The following is a 22,256-nucleotide window of genomic DNA, read 5'->3' as shown; positions in this document are numbered from 1 at the left end:
TTCCTCCCGTCTTCCTCTGTTCAACACATGAAATATTCATTCACTGCCGATACTTCCTCTCGTCTTCCTCTGAAAGGCGCTCAAGGCCGCAAGGTGCTCCACCCAACAGCAAAAAATCGCTTGTCAAATATCGAGTCACGAACTTCTCCAGCTGGTCGGCTTGTTGTGCCGTGTACACTCTAATGTACCCCTCCGTGGCTGAGGGTCCAACCAAATCCACATAGGCCAACGTGGTGAACTGCGAAAACAGGGTGCGAATGCTGACTTCCGAAACAGGAGGCGTCAGATTCGTGAGTTTGAACACTACACGCCCGCCTCGGTAGGGTCGAGGAGCCCCTTCTTCTTCACACTTAGCCCGTTTATGGTTTGGTTTCCGAACTGGGAGAGTGCATTCCTTGGTCTGTGCAACATGCTTCCTGAACTCAGGCATGCTCTTTACTTTGAAAGCACGACTCAGCTGGTTCCGTTTCTGGAAGTCTGATACGTCCTTAGGAAACAGCGTCGGCTCCAAGGCGCACCTGGCCTCTATAACAGCTTCCCATGTCATGTCCCCGAAGGCATCCACCGCTTTTGCCACGCTGGCTTCCTCCTCGAACTGTACGAAGGCGAATCCTTTGAACTTCCTGGTGTCTGCGAATCTAGGAACGGATACATGCGCCACTCGACCGTACGGTGAGAGCAAGTCAGCTGCATGAGCAGGTCTCGTAAATTTCACCGAGAGCTGTATGAGTCGCGGAGGAGCCTCCTGGAACCTCCAACTTCCCCGCGACCTCCTCCAAAAATGCCAGAGGCAAGTTTCCCAGCCATAGGGTGGAGGCGTCAGATGCCTCCTGCGACTGCAGTTTAATCGGAGTCCGCCTTCTGACTGACTCGTCTTGCACCTCTAGCGTGTTGGAGCGAGCTAATGCGGCCTTAAGGGAGGCTACCGTAGCGCCCATGGCCTGCAATCGCCCGAACGTCAAGAAGTGCTGGAGCTCTATCCACCGAGCCTCCCCCTCACGTGTCAGAGCAATGCCTCTCACATGGCTGTCTTTGCTGAGGTTCGCGTCGCTGAGCTATGTGTATCGGAACAAGTCACCCACATAGAACTCCATTTGTCTACGCAAGCTTTCCTCCGACGTCATTATCTGGGTTTTAGGAATAGAACAATGTTTCTACAGTCACTTAGTGCGTCTCTTGCCTCCCTTGATGATTTCCTTCTCAATTCCTGCAGGAATTGCGCTCTCGATCTTGCGGGCCTTATTCTCATCGCACACAAAAGTGTACAGATAAGAAGGCGTTCGTGACTTGATCTTCACAATACGCTTGCCAGTGGCCTTGTTCTTGGTGTGAACAATTATGACCTTCTTAGCCCGGTTAATCAGCTTGTTCTGGACGAAGTCCTTAAGGTCGAAGCACTGCTTGGGCATTGTTCCCTCCGTCCCAATAATTCGGTCTTTTCTGGAGCGCTGAAGACAAAACGGGAAATCACTTCTTTCTTCTGAACTTTTTCCTCGCTTGAAACACATGATTGGGCTCCACACCGTCTTGAATGAATGTGTCGATGATGGACATCTCATCGTATGCTTTTTCGTCTTGGGGCTCCACCTGCAACAGCAGATGGTCAAATTTCTGGTCCAGGAGATTCTCTACATCTGCTGACGCCCTCATAGGTCACTCACCATCTTGCACGCTGGACATGTCGAAAGCGACGGTCAAAGCCACTGCCAGCAAAAGTTTACTCATTAAACAAGTCGCGCTCGTTTTCTACGTAACCAGACCTGTCGTTGACAATCTCGTGTAGAATGCGTTCGTCGGGGGCGCTGCGGAGCCTGCTGCTTAGCTCGATTGAATCTTGTGGAATACTATCAACGGATGTGAGGATATCTCCAATGTCGACGTCCTCCTTGTCGTCGTCAGCGAGAACTTGCACGTCTAAGCGTCGGCTAGGATTGCCGGCAATTTCCAATACATCTTCTACCATCATTTTACGAACTGCTGAAGTCGCCACGAACAGAAACCACGCAAAAATCTGCATTGGTTACAAATATAAATACGCATTTGGTGCATGTCAGAGGGCGAGCAGTCAACGGACTCATGGGGTACGACAGTGCCTCTCGCATCCATTAGCATGGACGTTCGCTGCGAATATGGTGTGCTTGTGAAGAACAAGCCAGCATCGTGGTGGGCATCTCATTGACTTGTCACTCAGGGACTCTGCATACTTGGCGTATTTCCTACAGCATATGCTGGCGACCTACTTTGGGCAGATGCGGCTTATGCCGCCGGCTGTCTCTTGTTTGGCAGTACCGCAAAACGAGACAGTGAACTGCACTGCATCTGCAGTCCTGATATGCTCGGACATACCCAGCCGGCGCAGGTTGCTATCTCTGCGGGCAATACCTATCAACTCGGCGTGGCTGTTAGGTATAGACCGTTTCGTGGAGACACAGAAGATCCCGGGTGAGCGGTCCTTTTTAGGTTCGCCTTGCCTGGTCGTGAAGGTAAGTGAAAGTAAGCCGTGATTCTAGAGTGATGATCCTTCTAATGGTAACGCAGCCGTATACGGTCCGTTTGGTTGAACCCGTGTTGAAGTGCTTGGACGTCCCGCCACCTATCCACTCAATGTACTCCTTCGTTCCTCCTCCGCTGGGGTCCGTCCTTGCGGAAATCAACCAGATCAAGAAGTTAACTGTGAGCTCCGAGGTCAGCCTACCGCCCTATCCGACGGGAACCAACGCCCGATGGCCCTGGTGCCAGAAGTTCGTTACCGTTGGTGACGAGGTCAAGTTCAACTTCTGTGTAGTGGTTGACAACAAGCCTGCCACCTGGGACGTAGGGTCTCTCTTCCGGTACTTGCGGGACAAGTTCTACGAAGCGGCAGTCAGTGAGGGGGTTCAGCCTCCAATAGTGGCTGACGTCGTCAGTTTTCCAGAGAAGAACACGGCGGTTGTATGCATGGGCGACGAGCGTTCTGTCAGCCGCATAATCCAAACACCGTTCTTGGAGCTACCTTCGGAGTCGGCCTCAGGCGTCTTGTCTGCCGTGCAGACATCCGCGCTGCAGTTTCGACAATACGTACCGAACACAATGAAGGACGAATCTGTTGAACGTAAAGCCGAACTCGATAAGATTCCTGGGTTATCCGAGTTCAGTGGGCAATGGGCCGGCACCTGCAAAGACGCGCCTCCAGTTTGGGCCATTGGCCATCTGCGCTACAGCAAGGAGCTCGCACAATCATTCCCATCCACTGGAGCGTTTGACGGGTTGGATCCTGTATGGTGGCCTGAGGGGCAGTCGATAGACCAAGTACATGGTTCCCTGCTAAGTCGTCTGTGCGTGAAAGTCGAAGGACTTGCTCCGTCGTGGGATGAGTGCACATTAATCGGGCATCTCTCTCGTAATTTATGGATCCTGGAGCAAGAATTTGGATTCATAGCTCCTTCGATCATCACCTGTAAAATGGCTGGAGATCATGCTATACTCGCGTGCGGTGACGAAATATCCGCAAAGCGACTACTTCTGCTTACGGTTCTCTACGTCCATCCTGATTGGCAGAAGGCCAAGCCGGCGCAATTCATGAGCAACCAGCCGTACTACGTGCAGCAGGATCCACAACGCGCACTGGCCCTCATGGCTGACGCCCAAGAGCAGACAGACTTCGTCGTTTTCTCCGCCTTCATACCGCCAGTGGAGTCATACTACCGGATCACGATTCCTCCGAAGGTGACCCTGGAAATCGCTAACGACCCTCTCTGGACCTGGAGCTGCGACCTCACCATCGACAAGGTCAACCAGCACCTTCACAGCTGCCTACGAGACAACACAGACATCGAAGAGGCTGCCAAGGTGGTGCTTCTCAAGAAGCGTCTCTGTTTGATCGTCACGAACAAGCCAACCTCCTGGTCTGCGGAAGTCACGCTGCTCTACATCCAGGAATCTCTGCGGATTGCCGGACTTCCGGTGCCACACATAGCCAACGTGCAAGTGCAGACCCCGACCTCCGTCGTGGTGGCGTTTCATGACATGCACGCCAGAGACATGCTTCTCAGAGTCGGCGTTATCGCGCTGCCCCTAACGTGGATGTGCCAGAATCGAAAGTCGAGTCTCTTCGGGTTCCTGGTTGTGAAACCATGGATGTACACCGGAGACCCTATCGATTGCACGGTTGACACTCCTCCCACCTTCCATAGAGAGCCTGCTGTTTGGCCTGATGAGGCGCAGTTAGCAGACGTAACCGATATTGGCCTGCGTTGCAGACTCGTCGCGCTTCTCCTCAACACCCCCACCGGCATCACGCAGGCCCAGCTGAGCAGCGCTCTGGCGCAGCACCTCTCCAAGACCTCTGAGGTGGACGTTTCCGGCGCTCTGGCGTTGCATGGCATCGTGAGCACCGAATGCTTTGACGGATACGCGCTGGTGGCTTGCTCTACTGAGAGGCAGCGTGCTGCGTTGTGCCTAGACCAACATTATATTCCGGTTGCAGAAGAAGCCGGAGCTTCTGTGATGGAGCTCATACCCGTCTGTGTGGGCACTGATTGGTCTCGAATGAAGGCGATTGCCGCGAAGACCTTTGATCTTGGGGAGGTCCTTCCTGACTCTGAATACACGATTGAGGAGGCCTGGACCGAGGTCAACAAGGACGAACAGAAATCCACCACCGCCACCGAGGCGGCAGCAACCAACTGGCAATCCTTGTGGCAGGACAGCAGCAGCCTTGCCACCAACGACACCTACAACGCGGGAGCAATGGCAGCGTTTACGACTGGTGGGCAGGCTTTCGATGCGCAAGGATACACGATGGACAACTCGGAAACCATCTTCTCAAACCCTGCGGCGCAAACTGCCTTATTCGCGCAGTGGATGACTGCAATAGGAGATTCGGCAGTTGCTAGCGTGGACCAAGACCAGAATCCGTTTCAGGTTCCAGATACCAAAGCACAGATCGATTCCAGATATGGTCACAGCTTCATGCCGCAGAAAGTGGACCCCATGTCGAGCATCAACGAGGCTTATCAGAAACATCGAGCGACAGTTGGCACTCCGACAATTGCCGATGGAGGTGTAACTCCTGTCTCTGATGCCTCCCGCTCAGGTTTCTTCGGCACCGCGAAGCCTGTAGCTAGCCTTCTGGCTGACTCGTTGGAGCAAACGGGTGTACATTCCGCTGTGCGGTCCGTACGTGACCATCTAGAAAAGCGCCTGTACTCCAGCTCCACCCGACCTGAGGCCAGGAGTGACCGACGAAGTCCTCCAAGGGTGCTGGACCGCTACGCTGGGAGCAGGTACGAAAAGCGGTATGGGGACCAAGCAACAGACAGAAGACGGAGTCCCAGACCAGTTGATCGTGACCGACGTCGAAGGTCTCGGAGTCGGTAGTTACACAATGTGTTAAAAAACTAATGATGGCGTAAGAGTTTTATCGAAAAAGGGACAAATTTGCAAAATGAGAGGAACCATTGAAAACGCCCCCTTCGGCACCACATTGACGCTGGTACTAGAGCCTCAGGAGTCTGTATCAGTCACCCCAGGAGCTATGATTGCCATGTCCGGTGTCAGTCTTAAAGAAACCAGCGCCTCGAGCAAGTTGAAAATGATGAAGGGTCAATTCCGAAACGTATTTCAGTCAGGCTCCCATGGTGGTTGGATTTGTTTGGCTGCTTCCACTCCTGGGGACATCGTAGAGATGCCAATGGGCCACGGTGCCAAGCTGAACATCAAGGCAGGACAGGTGCTGGCGCACACAACCAATGTGTCCAGCTCATCAGTGGTGGACACCAAGGGCATATTTAGCAATGGTGGCATGCTTATGAAGCAGTACAAAGCAGATGGGCACGCCTCGTTATGGGTAGCCGCTTTCGGCAGCGTGAAGCCCATCACGATGGACCACTCCCAGGCAATGGTAGTCGACAATACCAACCTGCTGGCGTATGACCACAGCGTTAGTTACGATATGGTAAAGGTCGGAGGCGGTTTCCGGTCGTCAATGTTCGGTGGAGAGGGCCTCGCCTGCTCCTTCACTGGGAAGGGCACCGTGTATGTGCAGTCCCACAGTACCGCGGAATTTGCGGCCTGCCTCGCCCCCTACATGCGGCAACCGAATTAGAGGTGATGTGAAGAGGTGATGTGAAGAGGTGATGTGAAGAGGTGAAGTACCTTTAGGAGGTGAGAGGTGATGTACCTTTAGAATGTGAATTGCCTTTATGAATCTTCGTTTGCAGCATATGCTGGGTTTACACCAATTCACGAAGAAAGCTTGTCAAGGAGATACTTTATTTCATCAGTGGTCTCCTCGTCGCTGGTTTCCTGCAATGTTTCCAGGGCAGCTAGGATTGGATGTTTAAGGACTTCCTCCACAATGGAGGCCACTTCCTTTCCATCAGGGTAGCACAGATCTTCGAAATGGTAAATCCCCTCCAAATGCGTGTACCCTGCATCCTTATCCGGTCCAGGCGCGAGCAAACCAAGCAAACGCGAAATTCCGTCGAGATGCACAAAACGCGTACGTTGAGCATCGCCGGAGACATTCGAGTACAGGTTGCGAGAAACCTGTCCCGCCGAGGAGCGCTCACCATCAATTGCCGACTCCATCCTGGGCACCACCAGCTCCATACATGTAGATGAGGCCAAGATCTCACAAACCGCCCCGTCCTGTGTCAGCAGTGTTAAACATACGAGGGCCCCTTGAGCTCGACTGAGGTCATCAGACGCCAGAAGATCGACAATCACCTGCAGCGTTTCCTTCTGCTTCAGAACACGAAGAGCCTCAGCGTTTTCTTTCGACGCCATTATTGATAGCTGAGCCATGGCGAGCGCCCCTACAGTCTTTGGCTGCGCAGCCCACGGATGTAAATTGCCTTCTAACGGCACGAACTTGGTGTTCGATGTCAACAGACTCACCATTGTCTTTACGTCGGATGCAACGAAAGCCTCGTCAAACAGTGCTATGTCGTTCTGTTTACTGCGCTTGTCCTTAGTGAGGGCCTTCGCAGTCGCTTTCGCGCTCGCATCGTCGCGTCCGGCGCAGCAAACTCCTCCCATGAGGTAATCTGATCTGCACCTTATAATAAACGTGGCCCTTCTTATATAATTTAATCACTGAATTTTGTAGATGGACCTGACAGACATGCTTCCTGACCCCTACAAGGATCGTGTCATCACCGAGGTGGACGCGCCCCCAAATAAAGTGCGCTGTTGGGGGATGAATAACACAGCCTCTTGCGGAGGAACTCCTCTTCCCGCGCGACAGAACTGTGCCTCCTGACTGGCCACTGCTGCGTGACTTCCTAAGAAGGGAGGGACGGATAGCGAAGGAACACGTGCTGTACATCGTCAGTCAGGTGACGAATATGCTAGCAAGAGAGCCGAACTTGCTGAAGCTAAAGGACCCCATCACCGTTGTCGGCGACATTCATGGGCAGTACTATGACTTCTTGAAGCTGCTGGATGTCGGAGGAAAGCCCGACTCTACTCAGTATTTATTCCTTGGGGACTACGTCGACAGGGGCAGCTTCTCAATCCCGGTAGTGCTGCTGCTGTTCGTTTTGAAGATGAACTTCCCGAAGAGCGTTTTCATGTTGAGAGGGAACCACGAGTGCAGGCAGATGACCGCCTTCTTCAACTTTCGACATGAATGCATCCATAAGTACGACATGGAGGTCTACACGGCGTTCATGCAAGCATTCGACAACCTCCCTCTGGCCGCCACCATTAACAACAAGTTCCTTGCTGTGCACGGGGGTCTGTCCCCCGCCTTGAAGGCTGTTCACAACGTATTAGGCGTGAATCGCTTCCAGGAACCACCCCGAACCGGACTCTTCTGCGATCTTCTGTGGGCCGACCCTGTGGATGAAGATAAAGAGGAGCATGTCCTCGCGAGGACGAAGGAGGTTTACGTACCGAACGATGTACGCGGCTGCAGCTTCTACTTCTATTACAACGCTGCGGTAGAGTTCTTGGACAAGAACAACCTGCTGTCGGTTATTAGGGCGCACGAAGCGCAGTTGGAGGGATACAAGATGCATCAGACTAATATGAAGACTGGATTTCCTACTGTAATCACGATCTTTTCGGCTCCCAACTACTGCGACGTCTACAACAACAAGGCCGCTGTTCTAAAGTTTAAGAACAACACTTTGAATATCCAGCAGTTTAATTTCAGCCCGCATCCTTACCACCTCTCTTGCTTCATGGATGTTTTTGCCTGGTCCATCCCCTTTGTTAGCGAGAAGGTAACTGAGCTCCTGTACGGCCTCTTGGACTCCGGAGCGGACTTCGACGACGTCTCCGACGTCGTCCTCCCCCCAGAGGTGCAGGACTTCTTATCGCAGCAACCAGCATCTCCCATCGCGGATGCCCCGCCTACCGAAGAGACCGGGCTTACAAAGGAGCGTGCTGACGCGTTGAGGAAGAAGGTGCAGAGCGTAGGGCGGCTTATGCGAGTATTCAAGACTCTGAGAGAGCAGAATGAGCTGGTTGTGCAGCTTAAGGGCGTCACACCTGGGCATCGAATTCCTCCAGGCTCACTTCTGCAAGGCGAGTTTGGTCTGCGCAACGAGTTGGAAAAGTTCCAGAAAGCGCAGCAAGTAGACCGTGTTAACGAGAGACGTCCAGACATGTGACTTTGTTGGTTTAGAAACGCTCTCGAATGAACAAGAACAACTTGGAGGGCCGAGACACGACGGTGTCGATAGCACACATTAGTGGGGTTTTAGATACAGATGGCTGCCTCTAGACACATGCACAACAGGTGCGACATCAAAAATGTGTCGCAGCAACTCGTCTTCGCCAGTTCTGATGAGCTGCTGGTTGCTGGCGACCGACGCCAGCCGTAAAGGGTCGGAAAAGTCTACGTCTCCTTTCAGAAGCGTGCAGTTGGGCCGTGAGAGGAGCAGTCCCAGGGGAAGGAACTCAAATGCATCGTGAAACAACAGCGATGGCGGTACTACACCTTTGTCAGCGATCACCTCAGAGGTTATAGCCGCAACCGCCGTTCGACAGCGCAGTATGTAAACACGACCAGGATACCGAACTTTCAGACTGATCAGTCGTAGCATTGAACGGGTATCGGCTGGTGACTGAACACCGAAAGCAGCGACGAGAAGCAGGTCTGTCCGTTGTAAAGCGACTTCTGGGGTTAACCCTCCAGCAACAGGCTGATCCCAAGCATCAGAGCCGGCGCCGCCCACGAAACAACAGCCTCCCATGTGGCGGATGCAGGGGAGGAGGGGCTGGGACCGACAGATGTCTACAAGCTGAGTGAGTAGTACCTCCAAATCTAGGTAGCTGATGAAATCGGCCTTGAAGATGGCACTGTCGACCACCTCGGAAGAAATCCTCGAGAAGAGATTCGCGGATGATAACACCGGAGCCAGCAACATGTCATCAACCAGAGACGCGAGATCGCTATCGCTAGACGCCTTCACGGAACTTTCAAAACTCCCTGGACTACACCTCTCAAAGTGCAAGGCCAACGCTGGCTTTGGGAGTGGGGACTCTGGTTCGACTGGTCGAGTAGGGGTGGGCATGACGAACTGCATGAGGGTGTTGTCGCTGGGCGATTCCGGTTCAGGGTTGGCTTCGCGAGACCTGCAGTTAAACCACGAGAGCCGCAGGGGCGAGGAAGATGGAGTGCTCGCCAACAGCCGTGGTGGTAGCTGAGGGTGGATCTTCATGGGGAAGGACACCAACGACTCGCTTGATTCCGCATCGGAGGAGATGGCTTGTTTCCGGTGCAACGGCGAGACCACCACCTGAGCATGCCCATGTCGTTCCTCCGTAGCGCCCCCAGGGTGAGTCAGGCAGTCAGTCGGGATATTGGGTGGCAAGTATGTGCTCACCTGAGGGACTTTAGGGATGGTACCTTTGTTTTCATGAATTCGGACTAAATCCCAGAGGTTGGGTTGGTCTCGTTGACACCCTTCAATGAATCGTTGGTCCATCGATCGGCAATTCGGCACTGGGTACACTGGGGAATTCGGCACTGGGTACCTTGGGGATTGCACACGAAACCCATCAGCTGCCGCCCTCTGTCTGAATTCGTCGACTGGACTGACTGGTGGGTCAGGCAGAGGAGGAAGTTGGGCTGGTGGCGCCGGGGTAGGCCTGCGGTCCTCTGCCTTCCGGCCGCAACCAATGCTAATGAGTGGAGAAAAAATGTTGATGGCCCGGGGGGAGGTGTCCTCCTTGTCATCGAGGGTCTCGCCTATTTCATGCTTGTGCTCCTGGTAGTGAAGGTGTCCGGCTCGGTTTATAGCCTCACGCAAAGCCAGCACTGGGCACTCCTCGAGCCTGTACAAGCGGGAAGTGCCTCTCAGCCATCCTAACGCCACCACCTGCAGAAAGGCGTTGTAGGTGAACGCGCCATCGAAAGCGTCCAGTATTCGTTCTGCGTTCGCTATTTGAGCGGCATTTGCAGAGTGAGGGGAGTTTAGCGGCGAACTTGGAGACGCAAACAGCTGAAACCGAGGTCGGTTGAGATAGAGCGGAGACGGAGGCGGCTTTCCATGTGCAGAGTGGAAGGTCCACTGCCTTTTTGGCGGTCTTGGAGCTTCTCGGTCACGGACGGACGTCAGAGGGGTACGCGTGACTTGCGTAGTCTTCTTCAGCAAGGGCCACCGACGGCGCGAGCTCCTCACCTCCACCGCGGGTAGCTGTGGGGAGTCAACAGGCGTTTCTATCGGAAACCGCACTGTCTTCTGTGTATCGAGAGCGCCCTCAGTGACTCCAGCATTCTTTTTGGACGCCCACGACAGGGATTCCGACGAGAAAAGAGAGCGTCCAGAACTAATCGGGATGGTCGCCTGGTGCTTGTATTCACTGGGGCGAAGCAACGGCTGGTTGTCAACTCCATCGAAGCTCAACGCAGCCGACGAGTTGTCGTCAACCGGCTTCTCCGCTGCCCGAAGCTGAGACTTCGCAAGTATCAATTCTTCGGAATCCGGCACTCCAGGCGGCAGTTTAGGGTTTATGCGGTATCCATCAACGAATCCTGGCGTACCCCGTGGCTGCCTAGGCCGTTGAGGCGTCTCAGTCTCCTTGGACAGGCTAGGTGACTGATCTGGCTTGACGAGTGGCGGCCTGGGTCCCCTGTAGTCGAGGAGCCCCACAGCATCAACGGTACGATCATTTCGTTGAGGGCCGGAAGGCTCCACGTCCCACTCCACAGATGATCTCTGGTCGTTGGTGCCACGGAATATGTCCCTAGGTTCTACGAAGAGCGTGTTTTCGTTGGATCCACTGACGTTGGAAGGCAGAGCATGGGATTCGAGGTCCGATAAAGGCGATGGAGGTCTGCTGGCCCACGTAGGAGCTAAACCTCCACGCCGGTAACGTTCCGGATTCTCGGCGAGTGCCAGGTAGTCCACTTCACAGTTACGGACCTTCAACAGTGTGGGCGATTGCGTCAGCGATGGCGCCGGAGACCGTTGCTCCCGAGCTAAAGCGCCCAGCAGCCGTGATAGATCCGTCACGGTCATGGTGCGTCCCGAGCTATCTGTGTGCGTGGACTACCACAACCTCACAAGCGTTCCAGATGCATTGCAGACGCGCACTACATGAGGCGTCCAGGATCTGCGAACATGAGGACCCGAGTCGGTGGGAAGGCCCCGAAACCAGATGTTCGGGCACTGAAGACCGCCACAAGTGAGTGTTGTCCTTGAAAAACGGTGACGCAGCTAGCAGTCCTCCAATAAATTCTGACTCTTCCACCTGTCCTTCCCGTCGAGAATCCATCGCTTTGAATAGCTCGGCGATCCAGTCGGAGGTAACGGAGTATTCCACGGCCTCCAGTGCCCTCGCCAGATCAAGGGCTGTCATTGTAGGTGTTTGGTTCGGCCCTCTGAGCTCGGAGAACTGAAAGAAGAGCGTTCTCAGCCGTTGAATGTCGACCTCTAAACCTTCGCGAGACAACCTGTCAACCACTTCAGACCAATCACACCAGCCCGTGTCAGGAGGAGGAGGCGGTTCGTCCGGCTTGCAGGGAGACAGCACCATGGGGGGATTCGTTTCTCTAGATAGCAGATCTGAGAGCCTCTTTGGACCCGTGAGTGTTTCAGAGAGGGGCATTGTGAGGGGTGAGTGCCGAGCGACTCGCACTGGAGAAACCTCTGCCGGGGACAACCGAGTCCGTTCCGCCCTGCCTGACGTGGGAGTCTGCTCAGGCGATGCGTACTGCGAATTCCGCCCCACTGACATCTGCGCAGAATAAGAATGGACAGGAGACGCCGACCTCAGTACTTCGGAGCGCCCTGTTAGCATTCCGACCGAGTTCAGTCGGTCCTCGTGAAGCAGCTTCTTAATGGCCTCAGGGTGGGCGTATCTTGGAGCACCCGGAAACCGGCGTTCTCGAGCGTTGCTGGCCCCTGCGAAGCTTGTTTGGCTGGCTGGCAGACTAACTGGGGCTTGGACCAGAATGTCTACGGGATTTCCGTGGATGTCAAGCCGCCTGCGGTACACTGACCGTTGGACTATGGGCTCGCCGAAGTCCCTAGGTCGGCCTCTTACCAAGTCGTGGAAGTCAATATCCTGTCTTCCCCGCCGTTGACGAACGAGGTTCGCATCCGTAACACTCTGCGTGCGTCCATTAGGGTTCGGTGGATCCATGGCCTGAGGACTGCCCATTGGTGAGGTCGTCTTCGTAGCCATATCATTTGTGGCTTGCATGGCTCTCGTTGATCGGACAATGGCTGCTTGTGTGGCTGTACTGGTGATAGGGGCCAAGGCGTAGATTGGCGGGTTGGATACACGTTCTGGAAGGGGTACTAGTGAGGGCTGAGCGTCTATTCCTATATCCCTATGTGGTCTCTTCTCCGTCCCCACTGAGGCTGAATGGACGTCTGAGGACGAGACCTCAACAAGACCGACCTCCACAGAGGGCGTCACGTCCACGGAAACAACTCCCACAGCCGGCGTGGCTCCCGAGATGCTCCTGAACGACGTTTGCCTACTCAGGGTGACTGAGTCCACACCCAGCACGTCTGGCGAGGTCACGTGTGACTGCCGATCCGGCATTGACAGTCGCTCCCGTTCTAGTTGGAGACCAGCGAACTCAGTACTAGGACCCCTGATGGGACGACCTTTGTCGTCGTCGGGACGTCTGTCACCACGCATTGTTTTTTGATGTTTCGGTCACGCATCAAAACGCAGGAATCTCAATAGAGGCCAGTGGTCTCAGGCCCTGAACCAGCTGCAGCAGGTAGTTTCATGACATCTCGCAAATCCACCCAGCTCAGTTGTCGCCGCATCGAATCCTCGACGATAGTCATTAACTGCATGCGAAGCCACACCAACACCCACAGTTGTGATGTCCGAATCGCGGAGCATGCGATCCTCAGTGGGGCCCTGGGCTGAGGATTTCGAGCGGGCGTAGGAAAGCACTTGCAGTCGCTGCTTGATCGCTACGAATCCCGGAGATGTGTGAGGTAGGATCATAGCCAAAGTGCAGTAGCAGTCCTTGACGTCCTCGTCGCCCATAGAGAGCAAAATGCGGGTCCGAGCGAATAGAGGCGTCTCAAGAATATCCACCAGCTGTTGCAGCTCATCAATAAAGTCCACCGACGGTTCCAGACGTCCGCTGAGTAAACTTCCACCTCCACGCCCTACAGGGTTTCTAATGTCTTCCTGGCGATGCGACCTTCGCCCGCGTAAAGGCATACAGCTACCAGACTGACCGGAGTTAGGGTCCAGGGGATGAGAAGTGACTTGAGAAGGGAGGTGCGGCTACGTAGCAGCTGCCGGATCTCTTCGGCTTCAGCTGCTGTATATATGACCCAGGTGAGCAGGTGAACGAACTGGTGGCAGAATTCCAGATCATCATGCATGGCCTTGACCTGGCTTGAAGGCTCCGGCGACGGAGTGTTGCCCGAACGCCCTTGAAGGCTGTTCACAAGCCGTAGCTGGTCCGTATTGAATGATGTGGTGGGAACGAGTGATCTCACCAGAGCCTCCAAAAACCGGGGGGCGTCCACAAGGGCGAAAAGCTGCTTCAATGTGGATCGACCGTTGCTTTCCATAAGACCTCGGTCAGACATGAACAGAAGGATGAGACTTTCCGACAGGCGACTGACGTTGTCTCCAAAGAAGCTGAGTTGACTCAGCGCCTGCAAAGCCTGCTCGGCCACAGATTTATTCTTTGTCGCGAGTAGACCCAGCAAGCACCCAAAAAGCATTGGCGACTCTGTCAACATTTCCTCGGGCTTGAAGACAAGAAGGACATTAAGCAGACTTAAGGCGGCAACGACCACCCTGACTTCAGGTCTGTCACTGGAGTCCTCCGACATGACAATCTTTGAGTTCGCGACTAACTTGGCGTTGATAACAGCCAAGGTAGTGGGTGCGAATTCATTTAACATTTGCTGATCCCCAAGGTCGACTACGCGGCGGAACCCGATCTCAAGGAGACTCAAAACCCGCTGACCTTGCATAGAAACCTCTACGTTCGACGAGAGGACGGCATCTAAAGACACTCTCGTGAGATCGTAGTAATAAGGGACCAAGGCGTTGCCAATTGCCGCGGCACGACCGGCGGGGAGCTTCTCCGAGACAACGGACAGGCTCTTGGGGATTTCATCCGTGCACAGGAGAACTATCTCGTGTATCCAGCAAAGCACCGCCACATTCGTGAGAAGCCGGTCGTCGTCGCATTGGCAAGTCACCAACACCGCCGTAGCATTCACGATCAGCGAGCACAGCTGCTTCTCTGGCATGGGAGGCTTGTCTGCGGCGGCGAGTTTCATCAGGCTCACCAGTGACTCAGAGAGCATAGCGTCGGCAGTGGTCAGCGCCTCGCCCGTAGACATGGCTTCCAACAGGACTTTCAGCAGTTGTGGAAGGTGGTCGAATCGAACTGCGACAGGGACGAGTTTCTGGACTGATGATATCCATCTGAAGAGTACATTAGTCAGAGGAGTGCCAACATGCTCAGCGGCCTTCTCTACCAGCATGCCCAAAATGTCTTCCTTGACCAGCAGGTCGGAGTCTCTGGCCGAACACAACACGTCCAGAAGAAGCCGTTCCACGTAAAGAGCGCCGTTGGCCACGTCATCGTCGACGTCTACAACCAGCTGAGTAGCCGTCCCTGCAAACACGCACCTTACAAACTCCCTCCAGCAGCTGCGGCAAATAATCCAGGATGTTCTTCCGCGAGACCTTCACAATGTTGTATAGGGCCTCACAGGCGTAGTACCGAACACGAGGGTCAAGATCATTGAAGGTCTCCAGCACTGGTGGGACGATGAACTGCGTGTAGTTGATGGCGGTGGAGCCCAAGCCCAGACAGGCGCTGGCTATCCCCAGCAGACCGCCTTTACGGGTGTGGCTGCTGGGGCTCTGCAGAAAGTCGCGAATGAACGCCTCCAGCAGCTGAACCACTTTCTCCTGGCCGTTCGACTCTGATAAGAACTTTCTGGTGGCAGCTTCAACCTCCAGTGCAGCAGGCTTTCGGGCGTCGGCGCTCTTGTCACATAGTGTACGACATAGGCTTTGCCCCTGTGTGGTGCTGGCCCTCAAACCTCACCAAGAGGGTTGCGGCTGATGGTGAGTCCATGTCACTAAATCGAGCAATTACGTAGTCATTTAGGACGGAACATCAATACTCATCTCGTGGTGAGTCTTATATGTCTTCTTCGTATGGTTCGGTGGAGCTCCACACCACCAGCTGCGGTGGGTGGTGTGAGGGCTCCTCGGCTTACGACTTTTGGCCTGCTAGTAGTGATGGGCGGTGAAGGCCTTACCTGCGGCAAGTCGCTGGCTTTCTGAATGCGGACAGGTTGAGATGCTACTCTCCTGTGGGGAACAGCAGTCGGCATCCAAGCGATTCTGCATCTGGCCTCAGTTTTTGATGTGGCTTTCGGCGGCTGTAGTGTCCGTGATGCCACCTCAACAGAGGATGCTTTTATTACGGGCTGTGGTCTCGAGTGAGTGATTGCCTTCACCAGAGCTGGCTGAACAGATGTAGGCGCCACAGTCTCCACCTCTTCCACACTTGAGTAGCTCTCCTCTGAGTAAAGAGCCGTCGGAAGCAAATTCAACGCAAACGACTCGCTCAAAAGAGTTACCCGATCCGTTTGCACGCCTCTCGACTGCGTCCCCTGACGTGACCTGCGTCGGGACTTCTCACGAGACTTCTCACGAGACTTCTCACGAGACTTCTCATGAGACTTCTTACGAGACTTCTCACGGGACCTTCTGGCGAGTCTTACGTCACAGCGTACCTCCGAAGTGAACTGGTTTGTCTTGTTGGCCTCAGGATTCTGGTTCCGCTCGAATACCTTCGTATTGTGGTGAGCAATGCCGTTTGGAAGGGGGTAGCGAAGGTAAGTGTCTGTGTGCTCGAACCCAGCCATGTTTGGGAGGTAACCATCGGGAAGGTCCTTCCGCAGAAGGAGGGTGCCATGTGAACCTCTCAAAATGGATATCACCTGGGTTGCTGAACTATCACCAAGTCCGGAAGTCCGCTTGTTGCTGCTCCCTTGCGTGGAATCATCAGTGGCATTCCCGTTCACCATCGCTGAGATGAATTCTGACCAAGGTGTCCTTACAGGCAGAGCACCTTCGACCTGGGACTTCCAGATCGTCATTCATAGCAACCGTCATCCCAACCCCACAAGAATTGACTGTAATTGATCCGAATTGGACACGACATTGAGTCCTGACCCATATCAAAGGCAAACAGAATGCACCCTCCATCAACTACTGTGACTCGTGACGCCGAGTCCATAAACGTGAACATATGAATGTACGAGACGCCGTGGGCAGGTGTCTAGATCTCGAAGGATCACGCAAAGTGCTCAGAGTCTTGGCGCCTCCGTGGGTAACGCGAACTTCGCACATATGACGAACAAATCCTATTTTAAGGATGGCTCCCAGTAGACATAGCGGTGACACTGTCACCGTTCTCCACGCCTCAGAGCGGAAATCGGCCATCCAGACTCTGATCAAAGCAAATTCAGGCAAGGTCCCAGATACCATCTTCTTGGAGGTTGATGTGCGACCCAGCCTTTCAAGTTCGCGGGTGACTGCGGATTTCGGCCAGCCCGACAGATCCCAACCAGTGAACGTCGTCGACGCGTGCAACGGCGCAGCATATACACTCCATTACACTGAGCTGGATGTGCTGAAGCAGCTGCGAGCTCGGAAAAGGCCCATCAAGGTGCAGTCAATTCTAAAGGATGCGGCGGGCCGCAAGTATTTTCGCCTATCTACTAACTGGGCGTCAGACCGTAAGACTGGCCTGTTTCATGTCACTGCGTACGGACAGCCGAGACCTACTGGAACTTCGGTAGATATAGATACCACCTCCAGCACCAAGGAGTCTCCTCGGCCGACGAAACCGTCTCAGGTTTCCTCACGTCTCACCACAGAGATGTCCCGCCGACCAGGTCATTCAAGCAAGTCATGTCTAAATGTCGAGCCGATACCCTATTGCAGGTCTGACTCTACGTCTATGTCCATACAAGAGGTTGGTGGCATGCAAACGCCGGCGGAGTCTACGGTGGAGACGGATTCGGCGATTTGGGATGACCGGACAATTGGCACCATCCAGACAATGGAAACCATGGACCCTCTATGCGAGCGTGTCAAAGCCGTTGTACCGTCTCAGTTCACATTTCCAAGGGAGTCTGTCCTATCCAGACCTGAAGCCCACGATACCAAGGAACTGTTCGACGAGCGTTATGGCGGAGGATGCCTGCCTGAGCGAAGGGGCTTGTCCAGGCCATCTCCAAGAGCCCGCGAAGGGCCCCCTCCAGGTCGGCGACCCGCTTCTGTTGCTGCAGCTGCCCCAGCCATAACGCAGCCTTCCACCTTCGCAATGGGTGCAAGTAGCGTCCCCAGAAGTATAATGGGACCCTCCAGTCGGGACCCTTCAACGACCAGAGGGCCTTCTGTGACTTTAACCCCGTGGACGGAAGGGTCAACTACCGACTGCAACCGCAATACAGTTGGACGTCGATTGCCAGTGCCGGTCAGCAGCATGCCTGCACCGCACTCTCTCAGCACTGAAAGCCGAAGTACAGTGCAGTGGATTCACCAGGGGCTACAGACACCAGCACCAGAGCGGACTGCGCCTTCCAATCGAAGCGTGCTCTCCACCGTGCGACCATCCTTTGCAACGACGTACGCCCCAACATCATCAGTCACTACATTGACTGTAGGGCCTCTAACGCCCCGGGATGTCAGCTATGCGACAGCCACGGCACCCTCCAACTACAGGCCTACTTGGAAGCGTTTAGAACCCTCGCTCCCGACTCGCTCACTGAGCACTACCTACACTGCCACGTCCCAAGGTGAGTTGCTGAGCGCTAACTGATGCAGCTACGGAATCCACGACTCTGATGAACCATATGATTCCGGCGCCGGAAATGGTCTCCTCAGCGAGCGCGTCACTGGAGACGCGCCACACTTCCGTGGGGGGACCCTCGCACCTCACACAGATGGAAGACGCTCGATACCTCTACGGCTTCGATGAAATCAACGCGAAGCGGGCGGCGGGCTGCCTTCCCAACAGGAAACGCCGAACTTTGTGCTGCGGAGGGCCTTCGAGGCGTATGAGTGAGGACTCACTATTCCCCTCGTCATCTGGATCCGTGTTGTATGAGGAGTACAGGTCCTCAACTGCAGGGGACTACACCTCCGTGACAGGCAGTCTCGCCCACAAGCTAATACCGCCCAGACGTCGTCCTGGATGTCTCGAGCTGGATGAACGGTCCAGCATCGACACTGTCGCTATCAACGCGCTGCACCTCTAACACAAACGATTTACATTCTGCGAAATGAACAAATGATTTACGCGCTGTCTGGCTCGCACCTCTAATGAACAAATGATTTACACATCGACGCCGGAAAACGGCATTTCCATTGCACCTTTCCTGTCTTAGGAACGCAAGCGGCAGCTCCGAAACTCACTGCCCGCCGTCCACTCGTCTTCACACGAGTAACAGCGAAGTTGTAGAACTTTGCGTTGCAACGAGCCAACTCCGGCACTCCGTTACTATGCAGCGCCATAACGAACTTCCCGCCCAGCTCCTCACTGAAAGCTTGAGACTCCTCCAGGCAGTCCTGACGTTGGTGGGGATCCTTCACTTTGCGAAGGACCCAGTGCTTCTTTGTCGCCTTCGCTTTCTCCCAGCACTCGTAGCCACGATCGTCAGCCTCGTCCCACCGGACAGCTTGACGGTCAACACACCTGATGAGGTAGCGCTCGCTCACCTGTCGTCGACGGTCCATGTTAATTTCCACACCTCCCTCGACCAGACAAACCGTGCCTTGAGCAGACGTCACGTAGTGCGCGTCCTGAGGGTTGCGAGAACATAGTTCGTAGGCGACAAGCCATGCTACGTTGAACCGAGACTCAGGAGGCAACTGCAGACTCCAGCACCAGGCATTGCCCCTGTTGTGGGGGTCTGACAAGCTGTGGTACGGCCCCTTCACAGCTAGAGGCACCTTCCTTGCAGGAGCGTAACCTCCTTTCGCTGCTGTACTTTGTACTGCCGAGGTATCCGGTTTGAAGCTGTATTTTGAGGCGCTAGAGACTGGTCGATCGCGACTGGCGATGGATGCTGCCTGTGAGGAGCCCCTGCTCTCGGAGGACGCCACCAACGACTTCTCGTTGACCTCCGCAGAGCTTATGGCAGTCCCTGAATCGGCTATCGGTAGCACGTACCGCTTGAGGACGCCATCAGCCGTGATGGTATCTGGACAAGCCTCGATGATGCTTTGAGAGACTTGAGCTGGGATTGGCCCGCGTGCTCCTTCAGCACACCGACTCATGATCGGAAGGCATGCAGGCAGACATGCCGCTTGGTACTTTGGAGGCGCGACCGCACCGTGGAGCATATATATGCGTGGGCATAGCTTGCCATAGTAGCAGGCGTGGTAACCGTCAGGGCAAAGGGGCTGCATACGAGATGGGGGTAGGTCGTCCAGGTTTATTTTGGCTTCGTGACCACAGTCAAGACTTCGTGGCGGACAGACCCTACCTTCGTGACAGAACGCCATCCCCTCAGGACAGTTGATTCGGGATGGGCATACAGGAAACCCATCTGGGCACCTCGTCACCCCAACTACACAGGTGGCAAATCCTGGACGACAAACGGGCTGAGCCTGCATCATTGCGAACTCCACGTCCTCGGCTTCTAGAAGGGGAGAGGCTTGGGGCACTGCCACCTGTCCTGTTAGGCACTCATGCTGACAAGTAACGCCATCCTTTGGACACTTGGTCTCTCGGGGCCCACAAACTGGGAATGTGGGGAGAGTCGGCAACTGTGCCCCACATGCGAGGTATTCAGGGGGACAGAAGGGTTGGCCCCATGTGTATGGCTTCGGTGAAAATGCCTTCTGAGCCCTTCGAACTGGTATTGCCGTCATACTCTCCGGACACGACTGCCCTTTGAAGCATTGGCCACTGCCAGGAACGAAAGTACTCTCCCATAGTACTGGGTACAGCACATCTCGCGATTTGAAGCCAGGCTGCTGAGGAAACCGGCATTCAGCAAACCCAGGAGGGCATAGAGGAAACACCACCGCCCCAACGGTCACAACCAGCAAGGAACTAAGCATGGTGCACACACGATTTCGAAAGCTCGCAGCAAGCTACAACTGTGTGCATGACCTCCCCCTCATGAGCGTTTGCACATGCTATGAACAGTGAGAGACGGCAGTAGTGGACAACGTCAGAGTGGGGCGTCCTCGCATCCGTTCTGTCTTTTAATGAGTGAATTGTTCGCCTCGAGGGAAGCCCGACGTCATCATGGAGAACAAGCCTAAGCATGCTCGAGTTACCCAGGTTATCGGCCGCACGGGATCGCGAGGAGGCGTGCAGCAGGTACGAGTCACCTTTCTTGACACCAACCCCGAACTTGGAGGCAGAAGTCTGCTGAGAAACGTTGTAGGACCCGTCCGTGAAGGAGATGTGTTGGCACTACTGGAGACGGAACGAGAGGCTAGAAGACTTAGATAGCTTGCTTTGTGATGAAATGGGAACTTCGGCAGTTAAACGCAAAAATCTATGTTCGCAGTCTCTCTTTGTCGGTTGCTCCGTCAGGGATCTGGAATCGCCCTTGCGTCTGGCTACCAGGCCTTCCGAGCTAGAGCATCGGAGACCATACTGAAGCTCCCATCCCTTATGAGCCCAACGGAAGCGGAGAAGATACTGGATTTAGCATCTTACTCGAAGCGCGATATTAACGAGGTGAGGGTTCGACGAGATGAGGCACTCAGAAGGCAGAAAGACTCATGGCATTATGCACGCCAGGTCCCGACTATGCTGGCAGTCCGTACATCGTCAGGAAGGTCAAGGCAGCACAGCGTGTGCTGCTGAGAACTTTATGAGGGCTACAAGCCTATGTTTCGCACCAAGAAGTCACTCTGTACAAATCATAGGCAGCTGCCACCACATAGCAGTCTTCCAGTAAGCCATGTAGAAATCGTCACGGTCATCGAAGGATTCGAAGACCAGAACTAAAGGACTGCCTCTCTTGTCGTGGTGGTGGCCTTTCGGTGTCCAAACCACCGCCAACGGCTGCTCGATAAGCGTCACGTAGACATCAGAGGACACTTTGTGTCGTTTGTTGCGGGTCAGAAACTCCACACTCAGGTCGGAGATATCGACCTCCATCAAGTCCTTCATCATGGTGCATAGCGTGCGCCCATTTCGAGTTATGAAGACACCAGCCTTCGCGGGGTTCAGACGGAGGAGGATGGGTTTCAATGCCCCACCACGACGCTGCGTGAAGAGGTCCTCGGCTTCCTCACATTATCGAATACGTAGGCTTGTACGCCAGAGAGGTACCGCCTTACAACGTCCACCTCCAACTCCATTGACGTGCCGATCTTCTCCGTGGCCCGTGTAGTCACGGGGTCCAAATCAGTGGGCTTCTCGTCTTGGAGCTTCGGGACGTACTCGTTGTCTAGAGTCTCCGATGCTTCCTCGAAGGCATCCGGCTCGAAGTCTAGGATCTTCTCCACCACTTTGGTGGATACCTCATGATCCGGTTCCTCCGCCGATGGCCGTTCCCTTCTGGGTTTCTTCCAGTTAGAGTTGTCCCTTGCGCCCAAGGTTTCGAAATAGTTCTTCAAGTCGTCTATACGAGGCGAAGGAACGTAGGTATAGGGTTCCTCCGGATCTTCGAAATCCAACTCGTGGGTTTCGAACTTTTTAACAAGAGCGTTTACACTTCCCCTTGAGGCAGCCATCGTAAGATATTTAAAACATTTCCAAGATATCGTCAGAATATAGGGTTGCTATGATTGCGACTTATGAGCCGCAAACGACTTCTACG

General features: G+C 54.5%; 14 protein-coding genes across 28 annotated transcripts; 6 read left to right on the top strand and 8 right to left on the bottom strand.

Annotated features, from left to right (window-relative positions):
* Positions 1-40: 40 nt before the first annotated feature.
* Positions 41-938, bottom strand: KVP18_002598 (uncharacterized protein; the record flags this gene model as incomplete). 2 transcript variants are annotated; one of them, XM_067953615.1, is made up of 2 exons in its annotated part: positions 41-687; positions 716-938. In XM_067953615.1, the coding sequence occupies 2 exons, from the start codon at positions 936-938 to the stop codon at positions 41-43; spliced, it is 870 nt and encodes a 289-aa protein (XP_067808145.1). The 2 variants fall into 2 exon arrangements, with proteins under 2 accessions (XP_067808145.1, XP_067808144.1); XM_067953614.1 differs by lacking the exon at positions 716-938 and having other exon boundaries at positions 41-547.
* A 222-nt stretch (positions 939-1,160) lies between these two features.
* Positions 1,161-2,017, bottom strand: KVP18_002608 (uncharacterized protein; the record flags this gene model as incomplete). Of its 4 annotated transcripts, XM_067953638.1 has the most annotated exons (3): positions 1,161-1,440; positions 1,472-1,634; positions 1,662-1,725. In XM_067953638.1, the coding sequence occupies 3 exons, from the start codon at positions 1,723-1,725 to the stop codon at positions 1,161-1,163; spliced, it is 507 nt and encodes a 168-aa protein (XP_067808167.1). The 4 variants fall into 4 exon arrangements, with proteins under 4 accessions (XP_067808167.1, XP_067808165.1, XP_067808164.1 ...); XM_067953636.1 differs by lacking the exons at positions 1,472-1,634; positions 1,662-1,725 and having other exon boundaries at positions 1,161-1,409; XM_067953635.1 differs by lacking the exons at positions 1,161-1,440; positions 1,662-1,725 and having other exon boundaries at positions 1,468-1,650.
* Positions 2,018-2,047: 30 nt separating this feature from the next.
* Positions 2,048-5,358, top strand: KVP18_002607 (uncharacterized protein; the record flags this gene model as incomplete). 2 transcript variants are annotated; one of them, XM_067953633.1, is made up of 4 exons in its annotated part: positions 2,048-2,163; positions 2,192-2,483; positions 2,539-5,264; positions 5,297-5,324. In XM_067953633.1, the coding sequence occupies 4 exons, from the start codon at positions 2,048-2,050 to the stop codon at positions 5,322-5,324; spliced, it is 3,162 nt and encodes a 1,053-aa protein (XP_067808162.1). The 2 variants fall into 2 exon arrangements, with proteins under 2 accessions (XP_067808162.1, XP_067808163.1); XM_067953634.1 differs by lacking the exons at positions 2,048-2,163; positions 2,192-2,483 and having other exon boundaries at positions 2,515-5,358.
* A 67-nt stretch (positions 5,359-5,425) lies between these two features.
* Positions 5,426-6,085, top strand: KVP18_002593 (uncharacterized protein; the record flags this gene model as incomplete). Its single annotated transcript, XM_067953603.1, has 1 exon — positions 5,426-6,085. The coding sequence occupies one exon, from the start codon at positions 5,426-5,428 to the stop codon at positions 6,083-6,085; it is 660 nt and encodes a 219-aa protein (XP_067808133.1).
* Positions 6,086-6,222: 137 nt separating this feature from the next.
* Positions 6,223-7,020, bottom strand: KVP18_002603 (uncharacterized protein; the record flags this gene model as incomplete). The annotated part of the gene is made up of 1 exon (XM_067953629.1): positions 6,223-7,020. The coding sequence occupies one exon, from the start codon at positions 7,018-7,020 to the stop codon at positions 6,223-6,225; it is 798 nt and encodes a 265-aa protein (XP_067808158.1).
* Positions 7,021-7,090: 70 nt separating this feature from the next.
* On the top strand, positions 7,091-8,600 carry KVP18_002617 (uncharacterized protein; the record flags this gene model as incomplete). 2 transcript variants are annotated; one of them, XM_067953648.1, is made up of 2 exons in its annotated part: positions 7,091-7,165; positions 7,194-8,600. In XM_067953648.1, 2 exons carry the CDS (start codon positions 7,091-7,093, stop codon positions 8,598-8,600), a joined length of 1,482 nt encoding a protein of 493 aa, XP_067808176.1. The 2 variants fall into 2 exon arrangements, with proteins under 2 accessions (XP_067808176.1, XP_067808177.1); XM_067953649.1 differs by lacking the exon at positions 7,091-7,165 and having other exon boundaries at positions 7,329-8,600.
* A 78-nt stretch (positions 8,601-8,678) lies between these two features.
* On the bottom strand, positions 8,679-12,990 carry KVP18_002591 (uncharacterized protein; the record flags this gene model as incomplete). 3 transcript variants are annotated; one of them, XM_067953600.1, is made up of 2 exons in its annotated part: positions 8,679-11,473; positions 11,502-12,990. In XM_067953600.1, the coding sequence occupies 2 exons, from the start codon at positions 12,988-12,990 to the stop codon at positions 8,679-8,681; spliced, it is 4,284 nt and encodes a 1,427-aa protein (XP_067808130.1). The 3 variants fall into 3 exon arrangements, with proteins under 3 accessions (XP_067808130.1, XP_067808131.1, XP_067808129.1); XM_067953601.1 differs by lacking the exon at positions 11,502-12,990 and having other exon boundaries at positions 8,679-11,456; XM_067953599.1 differs by having other exon boundaries at positions 11,470-12,990.
* A 140-nt stretch (positions 12,991-13,130) lies between these two features.
* On the bottom strand, positions 13,131-15,523 carry KVP18_002595 (uncharacterized protein; the record flags this gene model as incomplete). Of its 3 annotated transcripts, XM_067953608.1 has the most annotated exons (5): positions 13,131-13,247; positions 13,276-13,552; positions 13,582-15,041; positions 15,070-15,465; positions 15,494-15,523. In XM_067953608.1, 5 exons carry the CDS (start codon positions 15,521-15,523, stop codon positions 13,131-13,133), a joined length of 2,280 nt encoding a protein of 759 aa, XP_067808138.1. The 3 variants fall into 3 exon arrangements, with proteins under 3 accessions (XP_067808138.1, XP_067808139.1, XP_067808137.1); XM_067953609.1 differs by lacking the exons at positions 13,582-15,041; positions 15,070-15,465; positions 15,494-15,523 and having other exon boundaries at positions 13,150-13,452; XM_067953607.1 differs by lacking the exons at positions 13,131-13,247; positions 13,276-13,552; positions 15,070-15,465; positions 15,494-15,523 and having other exon boundaries at positions 13,578-14,921.
* Positions 15,524-15,572: 49 nt separating this feature from the next.
* On the bottom strand, positions 15,573-16,484 carry KVP18_002618 (uncharacterized protein; the record flags this gene model as incomplete). Its single annotated transcript, XM_067953650.1, has 1 exon — positions 15,573-16,484. One exon carries the CDS (start codon positions 16,482-16,484, stop codon positions 15,573-15,575), a length of 912 nt encoding a protein of 303 aa, XP_067808178.1.
* A 350-nt stretch (positions 16,485-16,834) lies between these two features.
* KVP18_002601 (uncharacterized protein) lies at positions 16,835-18,725 on the top strand (the record flags this gene model as incomplete). Of its 3 annotated transcripts, XM_067953627.1 has the most annotated exons (2): positions 16,835-18,263; positions 18,292-18,725. In XM_067953627.1, the coding sequence occupies 2 exons, from the start codon at positions 16,835-16,837 to the stop codon at positions 18,723-18,725; spliced, it is 1,863 nt and encodes a 620-aa protein (XP_067808156.1). The 3 variants fall into 3 exon arrangements, with proteins under 3 accessions (XP_067808156.1, XP_067808154.1, XP_067808155.1); XM_067953625.1 differs by lacking the exon at positions 18,292-18,725 and having other exon boundaries at positions 16,835-18,286; XM_067953626.1 differs by lacking the exon at positions 16,835-18,263 and having other exon boundaries at positions 18,312-18,725.
* A 61-nt stretch (positions 18,726-18,786) lies between these two features.
* Positions 18,787-20,535, bottom strand: KVP18_002588 (uncharacterized protein; the record flags this gene model as incomplete). Its single annotated transcript, XM_067953593.1, has 1 exon — positions 18,787-20,535. One exon carries the CDS (start codon positions 20,533-20,535, stop codon positions 18,787-18,789), a length of 1,749 nt encoding a protein of 582 aa, XP_067808124.1.
* Positions 20,536-20,725: 190 nt separating this feature from the next.
* KVP18_002592 (uncharacterized protein) lies at positions 20,726-20,935 on the top strand (the record flags this gene model as incomplete). Its single annotated transcript, XM_067953602.1, has 1 exon — positions 20,726-20,935. The coding sequence occupies one exon, from the start codon at positions 20,726-20,728 to the stop codon at positions 20,933-20,935; it is 210 nt and encodes a 69-aa protein (XP_067808132.1).
* Positions 20,936-20,983: 48 nt separating this feature from the next.
* On the top strand, positions 20,984-21,306 carry KVP18_005176 (uncharacterized protein; the record flags this gene model as incomplete). The annotated part of the gene is made up of 2 exons (XM_067949557.1): positions 20,984-21,166; positions 21,196-21,306. 2 exons carry the CDS (start codon positions 20,984-20,986, stop codon positions 21,304-21,306), a joined length of 294 nt encoding a protein of 97 aa, XP_067808184.1.
* A 31-nt stretch (positions 21,307-21,337) lies between these two features.
* Positions 21,338-22,170, bottom strand: KVP18_002597 (uncharacterized protein; the record flags this gene model as incomplete). 3 transcript variants are annotated; one of them, XM_067953613.1, is made up of 2 exons in its annotated part: positions 21,338-21,700; positions 21,730-22,170. In XM_067953613.1, 2 exons carry the CDS (start codon positions 22,168-22,170, stop codon positions 21,338-21,340), a joined length of 804 nt encoding a protein of 267 aa, XP_067808143.1. The 3 variants fall into 3 exon arrangements, with proteins under 3 accessions (XP_067808143.1, XP_067808141.1, XP_067808142.1); XM_067953611.1 differs by lacking the exon at positions 21,730-22,170 and having other exon boundaries at positions 21,338-21,607; XM_067953612.1 differs by having other exon boundaries at positions 21,682-22,170.
* Between the last annotated feature and the right edge of the window lie 86 nt (positions 22,171-22,256).

This window comes from the organism of the source record quoted next (genome assembly GCF_019968955.1).
Source record: "MAG: Porospora cf. gigantea A chromosome Unknown PgA_NODE_49_length_54602_cov_337.021, whole genome shotgun sequence".
Lineage (NCBI taxonomy): Eukaryota > Apicomplexa > Conoidasida > Eugregarinorida > Porosporidae > Porospora > Porospora cf. gigantea A.
Note: the sequence above shows the minus strand (reverse complement) of the source record. Positions and strands in the feature narration are given on the sequence as shown.